The sequence below is a fragment of the Homalodisca vitripennis genome, chromosome 1, assembly GCF_021130785.1.
Source record: "Homalodisca vitripennis isolate AUS2020 chromosome 1, UT_GWSS_2.1, whole genome shotgun sequence".
Classification (NCBI taxonomy): domain Eukaryota; kingdom Metazoa; phylum Arthropoda; class Insecta; order Hemiptera; family Cicadellidae; genus Homalodisca; species Homalodisca vitripennis.
The window spans coordinates 100,852,792-100,872,941 of record NC_060207.1 but is presented as its reverse complement, the minus strand read 5'-3'; the positions used below and the strand labels follow the sequence as shown (position 1 = coordinate 100,872,941).

Below are 20,150 nucleotides of genomic sequence, written 5' to 3'. Positions count from 1 at the left end.
CGCCATATATCGCGTCTGAAAAGTGCCAGGCGGCAAACTATTTCCGTCGGTGACATATGTGAAAAGCGCCAGGCGGCAATATATAATCTCCTCGATATTCGTTGTTTCCTTAAATAAATACAACATCAAATGATTAAAGTTTTATGTTTTTTTATCCCCTGGAATATTTGTAGATAATTAATATGAATATCATTTTTATTTTGGAGGTCTATGAATTTTTATTACGTAACTGTCACATGACATTATTAGCTGACTCGATCTTTTGTTGTTAATTCTTTATGCTTTAGTGTAATCGTATTATTGTATGCTGGATTCTTCTTCATTATTTTATTTTGTGGTTGTAAATATTAATAGTGTTAGTTGTTACGTGCTTAGCTATTGTTTGTAGTAGTTACAATGACTGGCAATTTGCGATCTCACGGGAGTTAAATAATTGTAAATAGCACATTTGTAAATAGAAAAAGTGTAAATAAATTTCAAATAAAATTGTGTAAATATTTCTTGGTAAATAGTGTTTTTTAACTGTATTGAAACTGTTTATAGATCCTACAATCATCTGTTTACCGGTACATCCATAACGTGAATATTTATTTTAAGTTTCTTGCAATGTAAGAGTCAGTTGCTTTAACACTTATAAAATGTTGCGAAGTACAATTATGTGTATTTATACAAAATGTGTCATAAAAAATTTATTTATGAGAGAAATAACACAACATTTTGTATGGTTGTTCCTTTCTAAATTTACAATATAATAAAATAGCTTCCCACATTAAAATTATTTTTCCTTTCTTAGTTATTTGCAAAAAAAAAATAAAATTTTTTAATGTAATCTATTAAAACATTATTTTTTAAATTTTAAATTACTTAAAACTACATCTATATATTTTTTTGTTGATAGTATATTATCTATACGAGTAATTTGGTGCAACTTTTAGGTCATTCTATAATTTTTATGAAAAATTATAAATTTTAACCTAAGAGACTACCAATTTTAGCCTGGCACTTTTGACTAGTCAAAAAGGGAAATGAGATGTGAAAAAGTTTTGCAACATCTCATATTTGGTCGTGGCCCTGAAAGGTTTAAGGAAATAGAGTATGTATTTCATTACTTTATGATGATTGTAAAAAAACACTTAATATATTTTCTTTAATTAATTTTTCTGTAATATCTTAAAACACTTGTGAATATTTTTGTTACAAAAACGTTTCTAAACATAGCATAATGTGGTTATTTCTATTTTTAACAAACATTTTTATCCAAACAAACACACACATTTTCCTTTACAATTTATGCATTTAAAAACGTGTTTACATGCAGGCAAATAATGTAGTAAGATAAAAAGAAATTTCGTAAGGTATATGTAACATTCACAAATAATTTCATTAACTTAAACATTTAACTAATTACTGCTAAGTACATTGAGACATACCCATGCCTCACAGGACTAGAAAAAGAGTAATTTAAGTTTATTAAAAATGTTGCGGTTTTAGGACTCAACGTTTAAAAATTTTATCATATTTGACTATTTATTACAAGTACTTTTAATTATTTTTACTCACTAATCTAGTGATGGGTCCAAAATAACGGATCTGTTATTTTTTAACAGATAAATAAAGTAACAGGTAGACCTGTTATCGATCAGTTTCTCTTAACAGGTCTTAATAGGTCCCGAGAACTGTGACTGGTGGGACTCGGAACGGAACAGAATAGAACAGACCTACCGACCGGGAGTCCGGGCCGTTATCTGTTACCCACGCATATGCCAGCCAGCAAAGCAGGTCTCAATAACAGGTCCCAGTTTTCTATCTGGCCACCAGACTGCAGCACTAGTTGGGTAGGCTGTTCTTCTTTCTTTCTAGTTTCTTCTGTTTCATTCTATTTCTCTAGTATTGATCCATTCCATTTCCATTGTTCAGGACTAGGACCGGTTTGAGTTGAGTTTCATTTATTCCTCATTCCTCCATAATAAACCAGATGACTTGATGGAAATGAGAAATAAATCTTCTTATGATTATGATGAGGAAGAACTCATTTCCAAAATCGTTAAAAATTGGTCCCCAACATTTAAAGTTTTTGTTATTATTATTCATTTTTATTAATTTATTGTCCACCCATTTTTATACCTTTAAAATATTTGTTGTTAGTATATGTACCAATTAGTTATTATTATTCATTTTTATTGATTTATTATTATATATTTATTGTCCACCGTTTCATATTTTATAACTTTAAAATATTTTTCGTTAGTATATGTACCATACCAATTAGTTATTATTATTCATTTTTATTGATTTATTATTATTTATGTATTCTTCACCATTTCTTCTATTGTGTCTTTACAGTATTGATGAGTAGCAATTAGTTATTATTATTAATTATTTATGTTTAACTATTTTGCAAATTTAAAATATATTTTTATCATTTATTAATGTAAGTATTGAGAAATTAGGTACCATTTTTTGTAAAAACTAATAAATACTTTTGTAATTATATTTAAAATTAACAATCTCAGTTAATCATCTCATTTGTGTGTGTGACATGGTTAAATAAAAGGATTTATTGAATCATTGAATCATGTGTATTATTTATTAACATAGCTGAAATTCATAAATATTAACCAATTAGCTAAAAGTCCAGAGTGATTAGTTTGTTAATTTATAGGATTGAACAGTATTGTACTTGTATCTCTCTGTCTTGGAATACTCAATTTATGTAATATGTACAGAACTGAAATAACAGGTAAGGGACAGTTCAGTTCAGGGTCAGGCCCGGACCGGTTAGTAAAAATAACAGATTAGACCTATTAGCCAAAATAACAGATAAGACCTGTTAAGAAAGAACAGGTCTCTTAAGTGGAAGTAACAGGTAGACCTGTTATGGAAAAGTAACAGGTAAGCCCATCACTACGAATCAGTATTTTCTCCCATCTAATTTGGTAAAAACAACTTTTTAGCAACTAGCAAGACAACTACTTAGGAATCAATTTATTAAGAAATTTAAATTAAGAGAAGAAAATAAAAATATGCTGTGTATCATACCTTCTGTTCTTGCAACTGCGCTTTGACAACCTTGTAGTCAGCTGATGGGGGCTTCTGGTTGGCCACCATCTCCTCAGTGTCCGTGAGCCACTTGGCCAGGCCATCCAGTGCCTCCTGGAACTTGCCAGATTGTAGAAGTCCTACATCCAGCTTGCGGTCTCTCTCATTCAGCTGTAAGTCAACACTTGTACTTAGTACCAACATACTACCCTTGTGTTACCATGCTACCAAACTAAAACTTAATATTGTCTAATGGTTGGCCACCATCTAATAAATTAATTCAATTCATAAGCTATATCCTGCAAAGTCATCATCATTCATACTATGGCAATTATATGGTACATAACTCATTAAAGGAGCACCAGTCAGTCAATATCTACATCTGATTTTTTTATAACTTTGCCAAATTAATTATTTGTATTCATTACCTTATCCTTGAGGGTATTCCATTTGTCGTTGACTTTCTCAAGGTCCTTCTCCAGTGCGGAGGTGTTGACGCCTCCTGCTGCCGATTGTATCAGCCCTGAGCCTAGACGGTTGACTTCATCCACTGCCTTGGCGATTGGCTCCACCACCTGGCGCCGGAACGACGCAAACTCTTCCTGCTGTGTCTTGATTACATCCACCTCTGAGCCAACAGACTTGAGACGTCTCACCTCCTCACTGGCCTGTAACATCCACACCTTACTTAGCATACTTACTTTAAATGTCTTACTTGCAAATGTATGATCATTTTTCAGCTTCATTATATTAAACTAATAGATAATACTAGGATTGGGCTAAATACCAAATATTGCGGTCTTAATCCTAAATTTGATTCTAAATTCCAGTTATTTATAATTAAGAATATAGGCCAATTCTGAAAAATTGTGTCACATTAATAAAAATATATATTAATAATAAATTCAGCCAGTTTATTATCATTAATGAAAACACTTATGGTTACAACAGGATAAGCCAACAAAAACAGAGAAAATGAATGAATAAAGAATTACTTGAGTTGAGTAATCAAAAAAGGTTTACCTGCTGTATATCTTCCAGCACATCAGCTTGGCGCTGCTGGAACTGGTGTAGTCTGTTGAGGACAGTGTCAAGTTCAGTCTCGCGTGTACGTGCTCGCTCATCCAGCCGCTGCAACTGTCTGCCAAGGCTGTCAGTCTGTTCGCGTGTGGCCTGCGCATCTGGAGCCAGTCCACTGTCTACTAACCGCTCACCCGCTGACACTGCGTTGGCCACCTCATCACTGACATGTGCGATCTAAAACCACATGACTTATGTAAACATTGATTGTTATTATCTTTTTTCCTAACAACCTATTGAATGAGAACTTGTTTAGAGAAATTAAACACAATGAACTAACAAAATTACTGATAAAATGTAATTAGTGACAAATTTATTTGTTCGAAAAACTAAAATTATAGATGGTGATCAAGATAGACCCTTTATGAGATAGACATGTCAATCCCTAAAAATCAACTCTTCAAAAATGTGACTGGAATATTAACCAATGTCTATAAAAGTCTTAGAGGCATACCTTGTTCACAAGTTTGTTGACATCATCGATCTGTACTCGGACAGTCTTGATATCTCTTGCAGGTGGCTTCATGGTATCAAGTTCCTCCTCCAGACTTGTCAGGTCCAGGCTGAGCGCCTTAACCTGGTCCTATAGGAAGAACATGAATTGTTATTTGTATCCTTGAATTAATGTGTGAGGAGCAAGATTGGGTTAGTGCTCAATATAAAAAGTCTCAGATCACATTGGTTACTTCTCAAATTTCAAATACCTAAGGCAGATTTATTTATACAAGGAAGCAACCACAGCGATTACCATCTGTTACTCCTTGTTAAACAACACCTTAGTTACAATGATGATGATGATGACGTGATAACGGCAGTGAACTTTTGGTTATCAGAGCAGATGGCAAGTTTTTATGAATAGACGATTTTAAATGTGGTTGAGAGGTATGATAAGTGTTTGAACAAACTTGGCAACTATGTCGAAAAATAGAGTGAAGTATGTATTTTCTGTACATAAACGTACTTTTTAGAAATAACCTTTTGTTGTGTACTTATGTTCAAACGGACCTTACTTAAAAAACCTAAATAATTATTTGGTTTTTTCCAATTATTTATAACTTTTTGTTCTTACTTGTTTTAATAAATATGTAAAAGAAAAGTATAAATTTGACATATGCCAACATTTCTTAGGATTCAGTATATAGTGTATACTGTAGGCTATCAGAAATTTATATTTTATACTGACTTTTATGTTAGTATGCATTGGGAGTACAAAATGTGTAACAATCTTATCAGGTGACATCAATTACTAAGTAATAAAGAAATTACATTTTTATTAAATGTTAAAATATGTTATAAACGATGACGCAAGAACTCGGTTCTTGTTACTGCCCTTTAGCTTTGTTTATAATTCAACTACGATACATATTAAAAATTTTTCTTATTTTATAGTAATTGTAAAATAGTTTGTTTCAAACGGAAAAATAAGAAGTTCATCATTTGTCATGTTGGACTGAATAAAGGATTTATGAAAGAAGTTTGGTGGATTTTTCAATCCAAAACCAAGACGCACAGTGATATGGCAACTTTGATGACACACTGTGCCACTATTGACTGGATCCAGACCGTCAATTCTTGGCTGCTCTCAGATATAATATGGTTAAGTATTGTGCAATTAGGTGCCTCTAGCCATCAAACCAATGATTAATGGAGAGTGTAGTATATTTTGGTTACAAAATTGCAATTGTAATATATTTTTAACTTCTATACAGGACAATATAGACATCTCTTTTTATAACAACCTAAACTTTCTCAGAACATTGACCAGACATAAACTTTCGATCCACTTTGGCATGTTCAGTAACATGGTATATACTCACGTTGAACTGTGTGAGTGCTGTGGCGGCCGACTGTAACTGTGAGCATCTATCGTCCAGGCGGGCTTGCAGTTCATCTAACCTCTCTGCCAGGCCCTCTACCTCATCCTGAAGTTGGGCCCCACCAGACACTCCCGCCTCTGCTGCTTCTCCTGCAAGATCATTGGCGGTCTGTCGTACTGTTCCCAGAGGCTTCCGCAGACCTATTGTCTCCTCTCTTAGACCCTGCAAAAGCATATCTTGCTCAGTATTGCACCATTACTTATTTACTAATAAACTCGAGTAACCACCTGGACTTTGTCTTTGCTAACATTCCTTCTCGCTTTTATTTTTTATCGAGGCAAAGATCTCCTCTCAGATTTAACTAGTTAATCTTCCCATCTGATTCGCAGTTTATCCAATGCACCTTCTCATAATTCTTCTTATACTCCGATATTAACTTTTTTCTTAGAATTTTAACTCCTTCAGCTTTGAAATACAAATGCTCAGCTGTCTAAATTTGTATTCTAAACCAAAAACATTAAACTAAAATGTTTCTGATATAAATTTGTTGTTAACAATGTTCATAAGAAGAAAGGAAGTATAATTGCAACAGGAATAATAATGCACATCACACTACATAATTGTTTTAACTGTCATATGCAGTTGGAGTTAGTAGTATGTTCTGATTACTGTCTATTGTAGTTGTCCAGGCCAGATGTTGCACTTTAATAAATGAAAACTAACATGTTGCAACATGATTTCATTTAGGTGATTGCAGGTAAAACTTAATCATAATTTGTTTAATTTGACATTATAAATAAAACTTAAATTGCATATACAAACTGTTTAAATCAGAACCAAACAACAAAAGTGATTAAAGAACAAATGTCAATTTTGAGTTTATAAAATTTTTTTAAATGAGAGCGCATTTGCTTTAAAGCCAGAACATGACCAGCACACCGCTTAGTTTACCTTGAGTCTGTCCAGCATCTTGGGATCACGAGCCGCTCCTCCCAGAGCATCATGGGAGGCCAGCTTATCCTCACACCGTTGTACTGAGTGTGCCAAGTCTCTGAGCTGCTCTGACAAGTCCAGCAGACGACGAGAAGTCTCCTCGAGCCACTGAGTACGTTCCAGCAGTTCTGTGACACAAGATTTAGTGTCATTGTACAAGACCAATGATTTATGAAAAATTTCTACAATATGGTATATAAATGTAAAATATTTTCAAGAAACAAATAAACTTTAAGTCAGAAATCTAAACTAAAAAAAATTCAATTTTAGATTTGAATAAAAGAAAAACGTACTGGGTACATAATCAATGTGAAACAAATTGTTGTACAGATTATAGATTTGACCAAAGGAGATGAAATATAGATGTAAATAAAAGTGAGGAGGCAAATTTAAAGAAAACTAATTTTTAGAAAACTAAGGTTTTACTCCTGACTTCAGACAAAAAGTTGAATGCATTGATGAAATATGTTTAAACAAACTACCTATGCGACTATAAAAGAGTGAAGTATAAAACCCTTTTCAATGAACATTAAGTAAATTTGAGAACTTATTGTAATACTTTTGAATTTTCTTAAAAATTGCATTGAGAAAAAATAAAATAGACTCCAGTTTTGGAAGAAAGAGACTAGGGTACTCTCAAAAAAGAAAATTATCCACGATACCAGGTATGGTGTATGTAAGAAACATACTATATAAGAATCTAGTTCTAATCACCAACCCAAAAACGTTAAACCCTCACTTACCATTATTGAGCTTGTCCCAACGTGCCTTAACGGCAGCCAGCTCCTGTTTGACGATCTCCTTGTCAACATCACACGCTCCAAGGAACGCTTCTCCCAACGTACGCAGATTTTCAAACTCCCCAGACTTCTTCCAGACCTCATTACGGAATGCAGATAGCTCACGCAGCTGCTTCTCAACATCACGTCGCTTGAAGCTGTCAGGCCGCAGTGAGTCGACACGGTTCTCTGCCTGTGCCAGCCACGGGATGAAGGCCTCCAGTGCTCGGTAGTATTTACGGCAGTGTTCCTGAGGACACAAATTCTTCCTGTTATTTTAATTAGCAACTTTAATCTCAGTTATTCTAGTACTCTTTCATTATTATTTCCCCTTGAACATGTTGATACTGCACTTTGCAAGTTTAAAAACCTTATAAGTGTATTAGATGTTATTTTAACAAACTCTTCTACGCTTCAAATACTAAATCTGCAATGTAATGAAAAGGCCACATGAATACAGGTGTGTATTAAATGAATCATTTTGTTTTGTTTAGTCAACACACACTTAATAAAACTCTTTGGACATTCAAGCATTGATTACAGTTTGTTTAGTAAAACAAAACGTTTCAATCATATCTATAAATATTTATATATGTTACATCATACATTTGGTGAAGAAGATTGTGTGGAGTTGGAACATTGGGAAAGAATCAAAAGTATTGATGTATAAATCTTATTTCCAACCAATTTTATTATATGGAGCAGAGACGTGGACGTGGACTAAAAATGATTTAAGCAGATTGCAAGCTGCAGAAATGAGATTTTTAAGAGGGATAGAGAAGAGTACAAGAAGAGATAGAATAAGGAACGAAATAACCAGAGAAAGATTGAAGGTAGTTTCACTGCAAGAGACAATGGAAGGAAGAAGAATACAGTGGATGGGGCATGTGAAGAGGATGGGAGATAATAGAATGCCTAGAATAGCACTGGAGAAGGAGGAAGGAGGAAGAAGACCAAGAGGAAGACCGAGAGGAAGATGGGAGGACCAAGTGTGGAAAGACATAGAGAGAAGGGGACTACAGAAAATACAGGTGGATGAAGAGGAGACCTGGAAGGATAGACTAAAGTGGAGGAGGCTGTGTACGACGACCCGTGAGAACGGAAACGTCTGACGATGATGATGATGATGATGACATCATACATTTATAACTCATCTTCATGGAACCTCCCACCACTATTGTGTATCTTAGCTATGACTTCAAAACAGTTTTCCTTTATAAATTCCTTTAATCAGTCACAGGTTATAAATAACATTATATGACCTGTTTAAACAAAGCTATGCATGATCATTAATAGACAGTCACAAACAAGTTAAAACACTTGTCTTATAAATATAAGTAAAGTTTCTTATTTCAACATTTTCCAGCTTTCCAGCATTCTAATTATTCATTTAATTTATATTTGAGTATTGATACTTTAAAATGATGTAAGTGAAACACCAAAGAATAAGTTATCTAAATAAATTACTAAAAATCATCTGATAATATTAATTTTGTTTTGAAACTTAATGTTTTATATTGATTTACAATACTAACAATCACTTTGGAAACATACCATTTTCTGAGCGGAGTACTTATAGTACAAAACACTATCACTGATGTAACCATCCGAGTCGTAATGAATCCAAACATCATCCATTAATCTATCATCATCTAGGTCCATTTTGTAAATTATCAAGTTGAATTAAACGGACAAGGAGTAACACGTAACAAGGCGTAGAATAAACTGAGAAACTGGTGATGTGTTCCATTAACAATAAAAATGTTATTGCTATATCCTTATTGCTCAAAATGCTTTATTACCCATAAAAATGTTACTGAACTGCTTATCCTTATAATAAACAATGATGTAGGTTTAAAGTTCAAATAAAAATTAAATATTGTGATAGTTTTGCAGATTAAGCACTGTTTTTAACATTTGAAAATTCCGTAAAAACGAATTGTGGACTTTACCAGTTATGGTTTGATAACCTTACACAGAATCAACTCTTCTCTTAATACTTAAGCACATATCCATGGTCCATAAGTATAGATACAATGAGACTAAACACAGTATTATTCTCTCTTTTAAAGAAAATTAAGATATGAATCTTTTCAGGGAAAATTGTTATGAAGATCATAACAATTTCCAGTTATGGAAGAGTTCCAGGAGAACCATCTCTAACTACAGAAATAATTTAATTTCAAGAGTTAGCCAACAACCGAATTCTCTAGATGGATATTGAAAACAGAATGGAAGCAATGATTGTAACAAACCCTTTGATGTATGAACAAAGTCCTAATATGTGTTTTATTACTATTACTTTGCCACCAACACAAATAATTAGCAGAAAAGGTAATGGAAAAAAGATTAAAATATTCAGTATAAGAAGGTTATCGAAATCACTAAAGATTTAAATCACTCTGGACATCTAAGATGTAGTATTGTTTCACAAACTTATTCCTCTACCATTGCTGTAAGCAGACGATATAAGACCCACATGTATTAAGTGTTAGAAGGCAATACTCTCAACCTGATAATTAATGTCTCTCAGGTGGTCACCTCTCTTACAATTAATAAGCTTTGTGTTATTCAATGTGAGGCAGTAGTACTCACCATGCAGGTCTGTAGTCGTGTCTGGCGGTCTACCACATCCTTCCGCAGCTTCTCCCACTGCTGGTGTATCTTGTCTATATCACGCTGCAGGTTGCGTGTATCACTGCGTTGTCCACCACTGCTACGCCCAAGCAACTCCCGCCCTTTGTTGAGTAGCATGATTACCTCATGTTCCTTGTGGAGGACTTCCTTGTACACCGGCTGAAACATAGTATTGTTAGTGATATAACAATGGTTTTAAAACTCCATAAGAACATAACAACACTATGTTTGGTTTAAGCAATAAAAAATTAATTGATTTAGAGTACAACCTTATACAGATCTTCGGGCTATACGGATCGGTTTTACAGGGTGGAAAAAGTCCAATAATTTGAAGAATAAACTGTTTCCCAGTGTAATTTATTTTTGTTAATACATTACAAAAGAGAGGTTGATAATTGTAATTTGAATAATTTGGAAAATGTAAAATAATTGGCTTTAGACTGACAATACCACTTGTGCGATAACCAGTATAGGAATTTTATTTGCAACTTGTTCTTCGATGTAGATAAAGGACAGTGAAAATGATTCTAATAAGAACCAGAACACATCATGACTCATACTGATGCTACGGCATTTCTAGACCAATAGATGGTTTATTTTAAGTGACTGTCCAACACTTCGTCACAAGAAATGAGGGTCTTGAACTGTCTGCATGAGCCCTACAGAGGTGAAACAAATTTTGTTAATTTATTTGGTACACAACTGGGGTTTTTTCTCAGTTTTGTTTTAATCCAATTTTAATTTTGGGTTAACATTACTATTAAAAGTTACATTGTTTATTTTAAGTTTAATCAAATAGATTTTTGAGAACAGTTTCAACATTTTGTACGTTATATTTAGTTTACATATATATTTGAAAAGATCCACTATTATGTGCATGCTCAATGAATGTTGGCTACAATATTTCCCAGGTGATGCTTACCTGTTAGTGGACAAGAAAATTATGCCTTATTTTTTAAGATATGTCGCAAAACAGAATATTCACTATAAACTAATTTGCTTTGGCTACTAGATTAAGATAGGCTGTAGAAAGGGCTAACATTTTATCATGGTTAAAATGTTTTCAGAAATTCACAAAAAGTTTAACTTAACTTTTAAACTAATTTAACTGTTTAACTTATATATAAATTTAGAACATAATACATTATATAAGGCAAATACCAGCTAGACCATATTAATTTTTTAGGTAATAAAAACAATCATGACACAGTACTGGCATAGATAACCTAGATTTACAACGGCCCACTAATCACAGGTATTTTTCATGATGTTAAAATTTAGAGATAAAAACACACTAGTGCGCCACTAATAAACACATTCTACAATGTACTTATAATATACATCTATTTTACGTGATTATTACTTTTGAAGATTAGCATGTTTTCTGCAATACTTGATTTTTATTACATTGTTGACACGTGAACGTTGCCAATATACCCAGACAAAATACACTACTGAAATCAATGATTCTTTCAGATTTCAGAGTTGTATAAATACTTAAAATGATGTAATATATAAAAAGTTAGGCGATTTGGAGATTTAATTTGGTGATCTTTAAAAAGTATCACTGTACTAGATTTAAATTGAATAACAAATATAATAAAGAATATAGAATCTACACCTCACTGGTTAAGTTTAGTCCTATATGCAATCAAAATGTCTAAAAGAAACGTAAAACAAATTAATACACCTTCCATTATTTATCTCAAGAAAATTAATGCTATTCATAAACATCACAAATTATAATATGATGTTACTTAGAGAATAATTTGTTTACCTCATGTTGTTCAACTTGCTGTTGTAGGATATCTCGGTCAGCTGATACAAGCAGTCGCTCGCTGAGAGAGCCTAGTTCTTCTGAGAGCCAGCCCAGCGTCTTGGCACAGCTTGCCTCAAACTGCCTTCCGTCTCTACACAACATCAGTTACTAATCAGATTTAGCACACAAACCTCTCAAGCTTACGCGGCCAGTGTCATCACTATCATCTAAGTCTTCCTGTTTACAGTGTTGATCCGGTTTAATAATTTCTTAACTGAAGATGGCTTTCCAAAGCAAGACCAAACTATGTCAAGATTTGTGTTAACAATGTTTCAACTTACATGGTGTGAACTGAAAAACTTACAATGATAAAACTATATTTTATCAGCCTTTCACAAATGGTCATTTCTCTGCAACAACTTACTTCAGATCATTTAGAGTTTTCTAAATGAGTTATGTAGTTTACATGAACTGTCATATCGTTTATTTATAGATGTGGCTAAAATGTTATTAGTTGTTGAACAGTTTTTCATAATTCATGCAAAAAGCCTAATCATACATTTTGTATGGTTTTCATTATTAAAAAATTGTTTTGTTTTGAATTTACATTGAGAACATTAATCAATTTAGTAACAAACCTATGAACAATGCTAATCATACTGTAAAGCTGTTCATTATATTTTATAAAAAAGAAACTTAAAAATGAGATACACATTTTAGTGAGATTTCTGTTAATAAAGGTAAATTAAATAACAATGAAACAAAAGATAGTTAAAACTACAATAAACATGTGTTTGCATTTATAAATATTATTTTAATACAGTACTAAAATACTTATATTTATTAAATACTTATACTTATATTACTCACTTATAAGTAAGTACTGAACTGTATTTTTTAAAGTACATTAATTAATATTTATAATTGTTTAAAAATTATCAATAAATTAATGGTGTATAGAATAATATAGTTTATTTTGCACAAAGATAAATTGTATTTAGAATTCTGTAAAGCAGATTTCTACCATCAGAGTCTCTCTTATTTATTCAATAAAATATAGTTAACATTTTTCAATTCTCAACGTTTTTATATATAGAAATTTTTAACATTACTATCATTTTAATTAATAATAAATAAATATTAATTAATTATAAATAAATTTAATAAATATGATATTAAAATTATAAGTTAACCGAGTTTAAATAAATGTTTCTAAATTAAAGAAAATGTGTTTCTTGTTCTCCTCAGAGTTCCATATATTTTTGTAATAATTTGAGAAATACCTTTCAAGAACTTAATTTTGAATCTGGATTTCAATGAGTTACAGATCTGGCTTAAAAGTTATGTGGTTAAAAAGGGATTGAGCTTCTAAATCTTGGAAGGAACCCTGAATCATCCCACACAATAGAAATTCCACTAACATATCACTCTTAACTGTTACCTTAGTGATCCCTCGATTTCAGCCTTACGCAGGTCCAGTTTCTTCTGTAATGTGTTGTACTGGCGGTTGACCGCAGCCAACTTGGCTTGTATCTCTGCACGTGAAGCAGGGTCGGACAGCACATCACACAGTTGGGCTCCAGCACTCTCTGCATCAGCCAACAATGGCCTCACTCCCTCCAGTTGGCGTTCCAGCATCTGCCACACCAGAAACACTTAACACGCATATTTCATACAAGTTTTACTAAAACTTCTACAGAAGCTCTGTTTAATTAAAAATAATAAAGTTGAAATAATATTTTTATTTTTAATATTTTATTACTTGTTTAAGTACTAAATTTTAAAACCTGACTAAAAATAACTTTGAGACACAATAACATAAATAATTATTATATTATGATAATGAATGAATAATTTTTATTATTTGAAAGATGATTAATGGAAGTTAGAAAATGAGAACTTATTCCAAGAATACACTGAAAATGATTTTGGGTACGTAAATATCAATTTAAGTTTTCAAATGTGTATGCAACTAAAACGTTATAAAAGTGAAAACAGGACTCACAAAATTAGGCCACAGTATTTTATAATTTATTACTAGTTCTTTGTACTAAGTATGTAAACCTGAAAACTGAATCTCTAAACAGTGCAATACTTTGACCACTCTTTTCCTTTGTCTTTTGTTGCTGAGTTAATTGTTTTTCTTTACACCTTCTCAACTGACCTGGACTTTGCGTAGTTGTTCCTCCGGCTCTCTGTCCAATGGGATGTCATCCAACTGGTCCGAGATGCCCTGCAGTGTGTCACGTAGACGTGCCAGTCCTGCATCAAACTCTCGGCTGGTGTCGGCCGCTGCACCCAGGCTTGTCAAACGTTCATCTAGCCGCCCCAGCAAGTCTGCCCACTGTGCTGTTACACGTGACAGCTTGCCCTTGACATCTGGACTCGACACGCGTACCAACACACTCTCTCCCACTGTGGTTAGATGTGTCAGTTGTGGCTGCTGTGTACGGAACTCCTCTCGCATCACCTTTACACAATGTTTTCATGTAATCAGGCAGATTAAAATAACATCATAATTTGTGAAATTACTTTTTAAATTATATTATATTTATTCAAAGCCTCACTATGCTATGTAATTAAAATAAATGATCTATTTACTAAATTATTAACCCATTTTGTAACAGATTCAATAATAAAGAACTTCAATGTTTAAACTTTTTACAGATAATAAAGCTGATTTTTGGAGGCACAGGCTATAGGTGATGAAAATGAGAAAAAATAGGATTTATTAGAAAATTTAGCAATTAAAATCAAAATGTTCTTAAGATGTCAGTAATCTTTGTGGAATATTAATTCTATTTATGCATAAGACAAATTTTGAACAAAAATAACCCAATTACTATGTGAATCTTCTAAAGAAATATAAACAAAATTGCCACTGGAAGTTAAAATAGAAGAGGAGAAAAAAATAACCTGCACTTGCTGAACTTGACTCTGCACCATGCGGGAGTCACTGGAGATTGGTCCCAGCACGGTCATCATCCGCTCCTTGGCAGCCAGCCAGTTGGACAGACTGTCATGAGTGTCATGGAAGTCCTTAACGTCCTCCATCAGTTGGATCCTACACACAAAATGTGTTACTCAAGACAATCTTTCTCTTACTTACAAGACTCAAAACACATTATTTTTTAGGTAAATACCAATAAAAAAACTTGTCAGGTGACGTGACCTAACAAACTATATAAAAAATAACTATTCTTTCAATTTCAACAAGATGAAAATACACATTAAGAGATAATGTTGTTGTTGCACAACAGGCAATAAATCACCAAAGATTAAGTTGTATATACTTTAAAATACATTACTTCAGTATAACTACTACTTGGTTATGTCAATATAGTTTTGACTAAATTTTATTTGATAGTTTAGAATTATTTTGAATTCACTTTCAAAGTTGCTGTGTAATTCTGAAAGCTTAGAGCTCCTTTATTTTATCAGCGGGTATATTTGTTTCCAGCAAGCAGAAGGGAATAGTGCAACAGAAATTCATCGGAGCAAATGCTGTGTTTATGGAATAACATTCTTCAATTAAAATTTGGCGCGAGAATCAATAGAGGCGGTCATTTTTATGCAACTCCAACTCAGCACAAACTGGCTACTTCAACTCCGCAGTGACAAAAGTTGGAGTGGGGAAGTTGTGCCATCAAGTACTGCGCACACCTCAGACCTGCCACTTGCCTGGCTGTTAAAACGTGAGATCGGAGGTTGAAAATAAAACAGCCTTCGTATTTCAATCCTATTCGACAACTAAAAGTCTGTCTATTCACTTTCATTGATTTTTAGTTTTTTTTTTATATCTCCTTCTTGCCCTTGGCTTGATAAAGATTCCCGATGATGAACAATTTGCACATTAGTAAAATGTAAATGTAATTATTCGCTTCATCAATACAAGAGGCAGTATCAACATAATAGTTCTTCTACTACTTTTTCCAGCTGAATCTACTTAGTTTTAAGAAAGAAACACTATCTATGTTCATATGATGTTTGTCTATTCTATATGTAAAGAAAGATCTGATTTTTTTGTATGAGAGAAAGTTAACACCTGACTATATGGTCTTAGTTATTAGGCTTTAGTTGCTTTAGTTTCTAGATCTTACACCATTTTTAAACATTGCTAACACAATTAAAATCAAAAGATATTTTGTTACCACTATGGAGAGCCCTCTTTAGTCAACAGTTTAAGACCTAGGTGTAGACTGGAATATTTAGATAATGGATGACTGTTAGTTTTACTATGTGAATTTACACACCCATGCTAAATACTAATTTTCTAATTCACAATTAGTCAAATATAGTTCCTTTTTCTTCCAAAATTAATGAAAATCTGTGGGTATAAAGTATTTTAAATTTTTAGAAAAATCCAGAAGACTCAATTAGAGACAAATATGATATTTCTATCCAAACTCTTGTGTTGATATTTGGGTTTATCGCAAAGAAATATTTACCTATTTGTTTACATTGTTATAATAAAAATAGTCTTTTTCTCAGAACAGACACTATAACAGATTTTATATTGAAAAATGTTTATGCTGTAGTAAACAGGGTACCTGTTCTTGCAGATGTCATTGAGACTCTTCCACCGTGACGTGATGTCAGTCAACTCATCATGGAGATTGTCTGCACCAGCAGCAGAGGGCTTGCGCCTCAACAAGTCACCGACTCCACTCTTTGTGCTGTCCAGGAGTGACTGCTTCTCGTACATATCCTCCAGAATACTCTGAAAATGTTACCAACAGCTTTTGTCAACACATACAAAGCAAGCTTTTATTACAAGGAGCCTGTTTTAACAAGAAGGCAAGTATGAGTAACCAGTTGCTCAAGTTATTAATTATTTCAGACCTCTTACCATTTTAATTAATTTTCAAACTCATTTAAAACCTTAACTACAAGATTTTAAGATGTTTCATTGGTAGTGAAATGATGATTAGCTGTACTATCTGCTTTACCATACAGATGAATGACTCATACTATTCTTTTATTGATTTGAACATACTTGTTTCAATGTTATAGTATATGAGGTGTGGCTAAATACTGAACTAACACTGAACACATTTTACTTCCAAATATTTACAATTTTACGTTATCCCCTTCAACATACTCCCCTCCTTTGTCCCTACATCGCTCTATGCACATTTTCCATAGTAAGTAATAATGATGCAGATCATTTTCCGTGAGCTTGTTCATGCTTTCTTCACTTTTTTTGGTATAATCTCATTTCTTTAAAAGGTCTAAGACGGGGATGTTGTGTTTGGCTAAAAACGTGTATAATGTGTGACACTTTTTCACAAATTGTAAATATAAAAATACGAGCAGATTTTCCTACTTTGAAAAGAAACCTAATGTTTACTTTGCTGTTCTTTATTGACAATCAAAATTTTTTCCAACACAGAGACAATACATTTACTGCTTTATAATTGGTGCCATGGACTTGAATTACAATAGATTTTCTACCTTTAGATATCAAATTATCTCCTTGACTATTACTCTTATCATTGGTCCTGGTGATAGTAGTAATACTAAGAATTTGTATACGACTAGCTGTCATTTCACATCAGCACTGACAGAACCCAACTGCTTTATAATTGGTGCCATGGACTTGAATTACAATAGATTTTCTACCTTTAGATATCAAATTATCTCCTTGACTATTACTCTTATCATTGGTCCTGGTGATAGTAGTAATACTAAGAATTTGTATACGACTAGCTGTCATTTCACATCAGCACTGACAGAACCTAACTGCTTTATAATTGGTGCCATGGACTTGAATTACAATAGATTTTCTACCTTTAGATATCAAATTATCTCCTTGACTATTACTCTTATCATTGGTCCTGGTGATAGTAGTAATACTAAGAATTTGTATACGACTAGCTGTCATTTCACATCAGCACTGACAGAACCCAACTGCTTTATAATTGAAGTATGCAATGACTATGACTTTAAACAGTACCTTGATTAATTTGCCAGTTTTGTCAGCATCTTCCTTGCTGTTAGGTACACTCTCCTTGGGCAGACTCCTCTGCACCTTGTCCAGGAACTGTCCCAGTGTACGGAGGTGCTCCAGGTGTCTTCTTAGCTCCTCTCTGACAGTCTCCAATTCAGTCTGTCGATCAGCAAGTCTTGTGCCCACTAGTGTGTAACGGTTGTTGATTTCTGTCAGCTCTTGCTGCACTCCTGTCGCCTCTGCAAAGTAACATTTGTGAGGTTATGATAAGCCAAGAGGTAAGGAAGTGAAGAGTAAAAAAATGTTACAAGAATGCTGTGACAAATCTTTAACTGGAAAATCTGTATTAAATAATCCTTTCTATTTAATTCAAATATTAAAAACCATCTGTACAAGATTAAAAAAGTATAGTATAACAAGTCTAGTGAATGTACTCATGATTGAATAGAAACATTAAAAAATTTAATATTTAACAATTAATAGTTTATGATTTAATAACATGTTAAAAGTATTTTTAAAATGGCACAAAAAAGTGTCACTAACATAACATTACATGTTGATATATTTGTACTATCTTCTGCATTTTTAATAGATAAGCGGGATAACTCGAACAAAATAAACAAGTGGTAGTTCATTCTAGTAATTATTAGTGAACATTTCTTAAATAGAATACAGAGCTTACTTTTAACTAAAAAAATAAATTAACTAAAAGCTTTAAATACTATAGTAAATAAAATGTATGCAACTAAAAAATTGTGAATACATCTAATACTATCATTAAAATTAGGTAGTCAAAAAGATATACTACATGCCTTTCATTGAAATCTATTTAAATACATAATATATGACACAATGCTATAATAAGTTGACAAAAAGGGAATATTATACAGGTTAGGATAATGTGATACCTATAGACCTTAGGAAATATAGGAGGAGCGATGAGTCAAGGTTAGGCCTAGGAGAGGTATCTACCTGAAACAATTACTGATTGTTACAGAAAGTTCAATCAACTGGGGAGCGAGAGAGGAGAGGATACAAGTCCAGAAGAAAGTGATATTACCGTCAAGATGGAATCCGTCCTGGGAGGATCTGCGACTGCCGAAGCCACTTGAGCCTCCAGGAGAAACAGGAGACTGGAGGCCGAATGCTGACACTTTGGTGGGGGACGGGGAGCCATCCTGAGATGTCCTCCTCACTACGACAATACAATCCAATTAGTATAAACCTGACACATCAAGCTGCACATTATCTTCTTTGATTTCAGATTCCAAACTATTTTCCTTATCATACTACATGCTGTGACACAACTTTAATTTAATGAAATCCATGATATCAAGCCAAGGCAAAATTCAGCATGAAGTCTATAGTAACAAATGGTACACATTTTTTACCTACATTTAAGTTATTACACACATCTCTCTATACATATCTATACTATCTACACATCATTGAATTTTTTATGTAATAAATTAATGTTAAAATACACTACTGTTTATTATGTAATAATATATTACTTTTTATTATGTAATAATGATTATGATAGTGAGAAAACATTCTTAATGTTAAATTGGTAATAAAATATAATTAAATTTAGAAAAAATTGACTTTATTGGCTGAGCGTTAGCAAAGTTTATCACTCGAGGGACAGGAAAATTTCATGTCTATCTGTCTGAACAATATCAGAATATCTTAAGAACAAACTGACCTGTAGACTTGAAATTTTGCATAAAGCTTTATTTCTACATAGGCAACATCGAGATTGATGATGATGGTACATAATATTTCATGGTATTTGGCTGAGCGTCAACAATTATTTTTACATTAGTTTCATAAGTAACCAGGATTGTAACAAGAAAAGTACAGAATAAATAAAAGTGTAAAGAAACTGAGTACAATCATATGACATCTAACTTGTGACACAGTATCACATTTAGCCTAAATAATTGCAAGACATCTCGGGAAGATTTCATCTGCAGACTTTCAATGTTACATGAAATTATATTTCTACATAGACAAGAATGAGTTCTATGATGGAGCGTTTCTATCATCCATGAGGTTTGGCTGAGCATTATTGAAGTCTAATTTAGTAGGCTGGC

General features: G+C 32.9%; 1 protein-coding gene across 35 annotated transcripts in view; it reads right to left on the bottom strand.

Annotated features, from left to right (window-relative positions):
- The window catches only part of LOC124367590 (dystonin), a 389,529-nt gene that overhangs the window by 69,305 nt on the left and 300,074 nt on the right, over nucleotides 1-20,150 (bottom strand). For all 35 annotated transcript variants that reach the window (XM_046824584.1, XM_046824679.1, XM_046824768.1 and 32 more), the window contains 15 exons: nucleotides 19,115-19,249; nucleotides 18,061-18,293; nucleotides 16,655-16,824; nucleotides 15,021-15,168; nucleotides 14,269-14,574; nucleotides 13,546-13,742; nucleotides 12,123-12,255; nucleotides 10,304-10,504; nucleotides 7,673-7,958; nucleotides 6,888-7,057; nucleotides 5,937-6,158; nucleotides 4,574-4,702; nucleotides 4,063-4,296; nucleotides 3,468-3,707; nucleotides 3,040-3,210 (listed from right to left, as the gene is read on the bottom strand). In XM_046824584.1, the coding sequence (XP_046680540.1) occupies nucleotides 3,040-3,210; nucleotides 3,468-3,707; nucleotides 4,063-4,296; nucleotides 4,574-4,702; nucleotides 5,937-6,158; nucleotides 6,888-7,057; nucleotides 7,673-7,958; nucleotides 10,304-10,504; nucleotides 12,123-12,255; nucleotides 13,546-13,742; nucleotides 14,269-14,574; nucleotides 15,021-15,168; nucleotides 16,655-16,824; nucleotides 18,061-18,293; nucleotides 19,115-19,249 (2,975 nt within the window). The remainder of the gene's footprint in view (nucleotides 1-3,039; nucleotides 3,211-3,467; nucleotides 3,708-4,062; nucleotides 4,297-4,573; nucleotides 4,703-5,936; nucleotides 6,159-6,887; nucleotides 7,058-7,672; nucleotides 7,959-10,303; nucleotides 10,505-12,122; nucleotides 12,256-13,545; nucleotides 13,743-14,268; nucleotides 14,575-15,020; nucleotides 15,169-16,654; nucleotides 16,825-18,060; nucleotides 18,294-19,114; nucleotides 19,250-20,150) is intronic.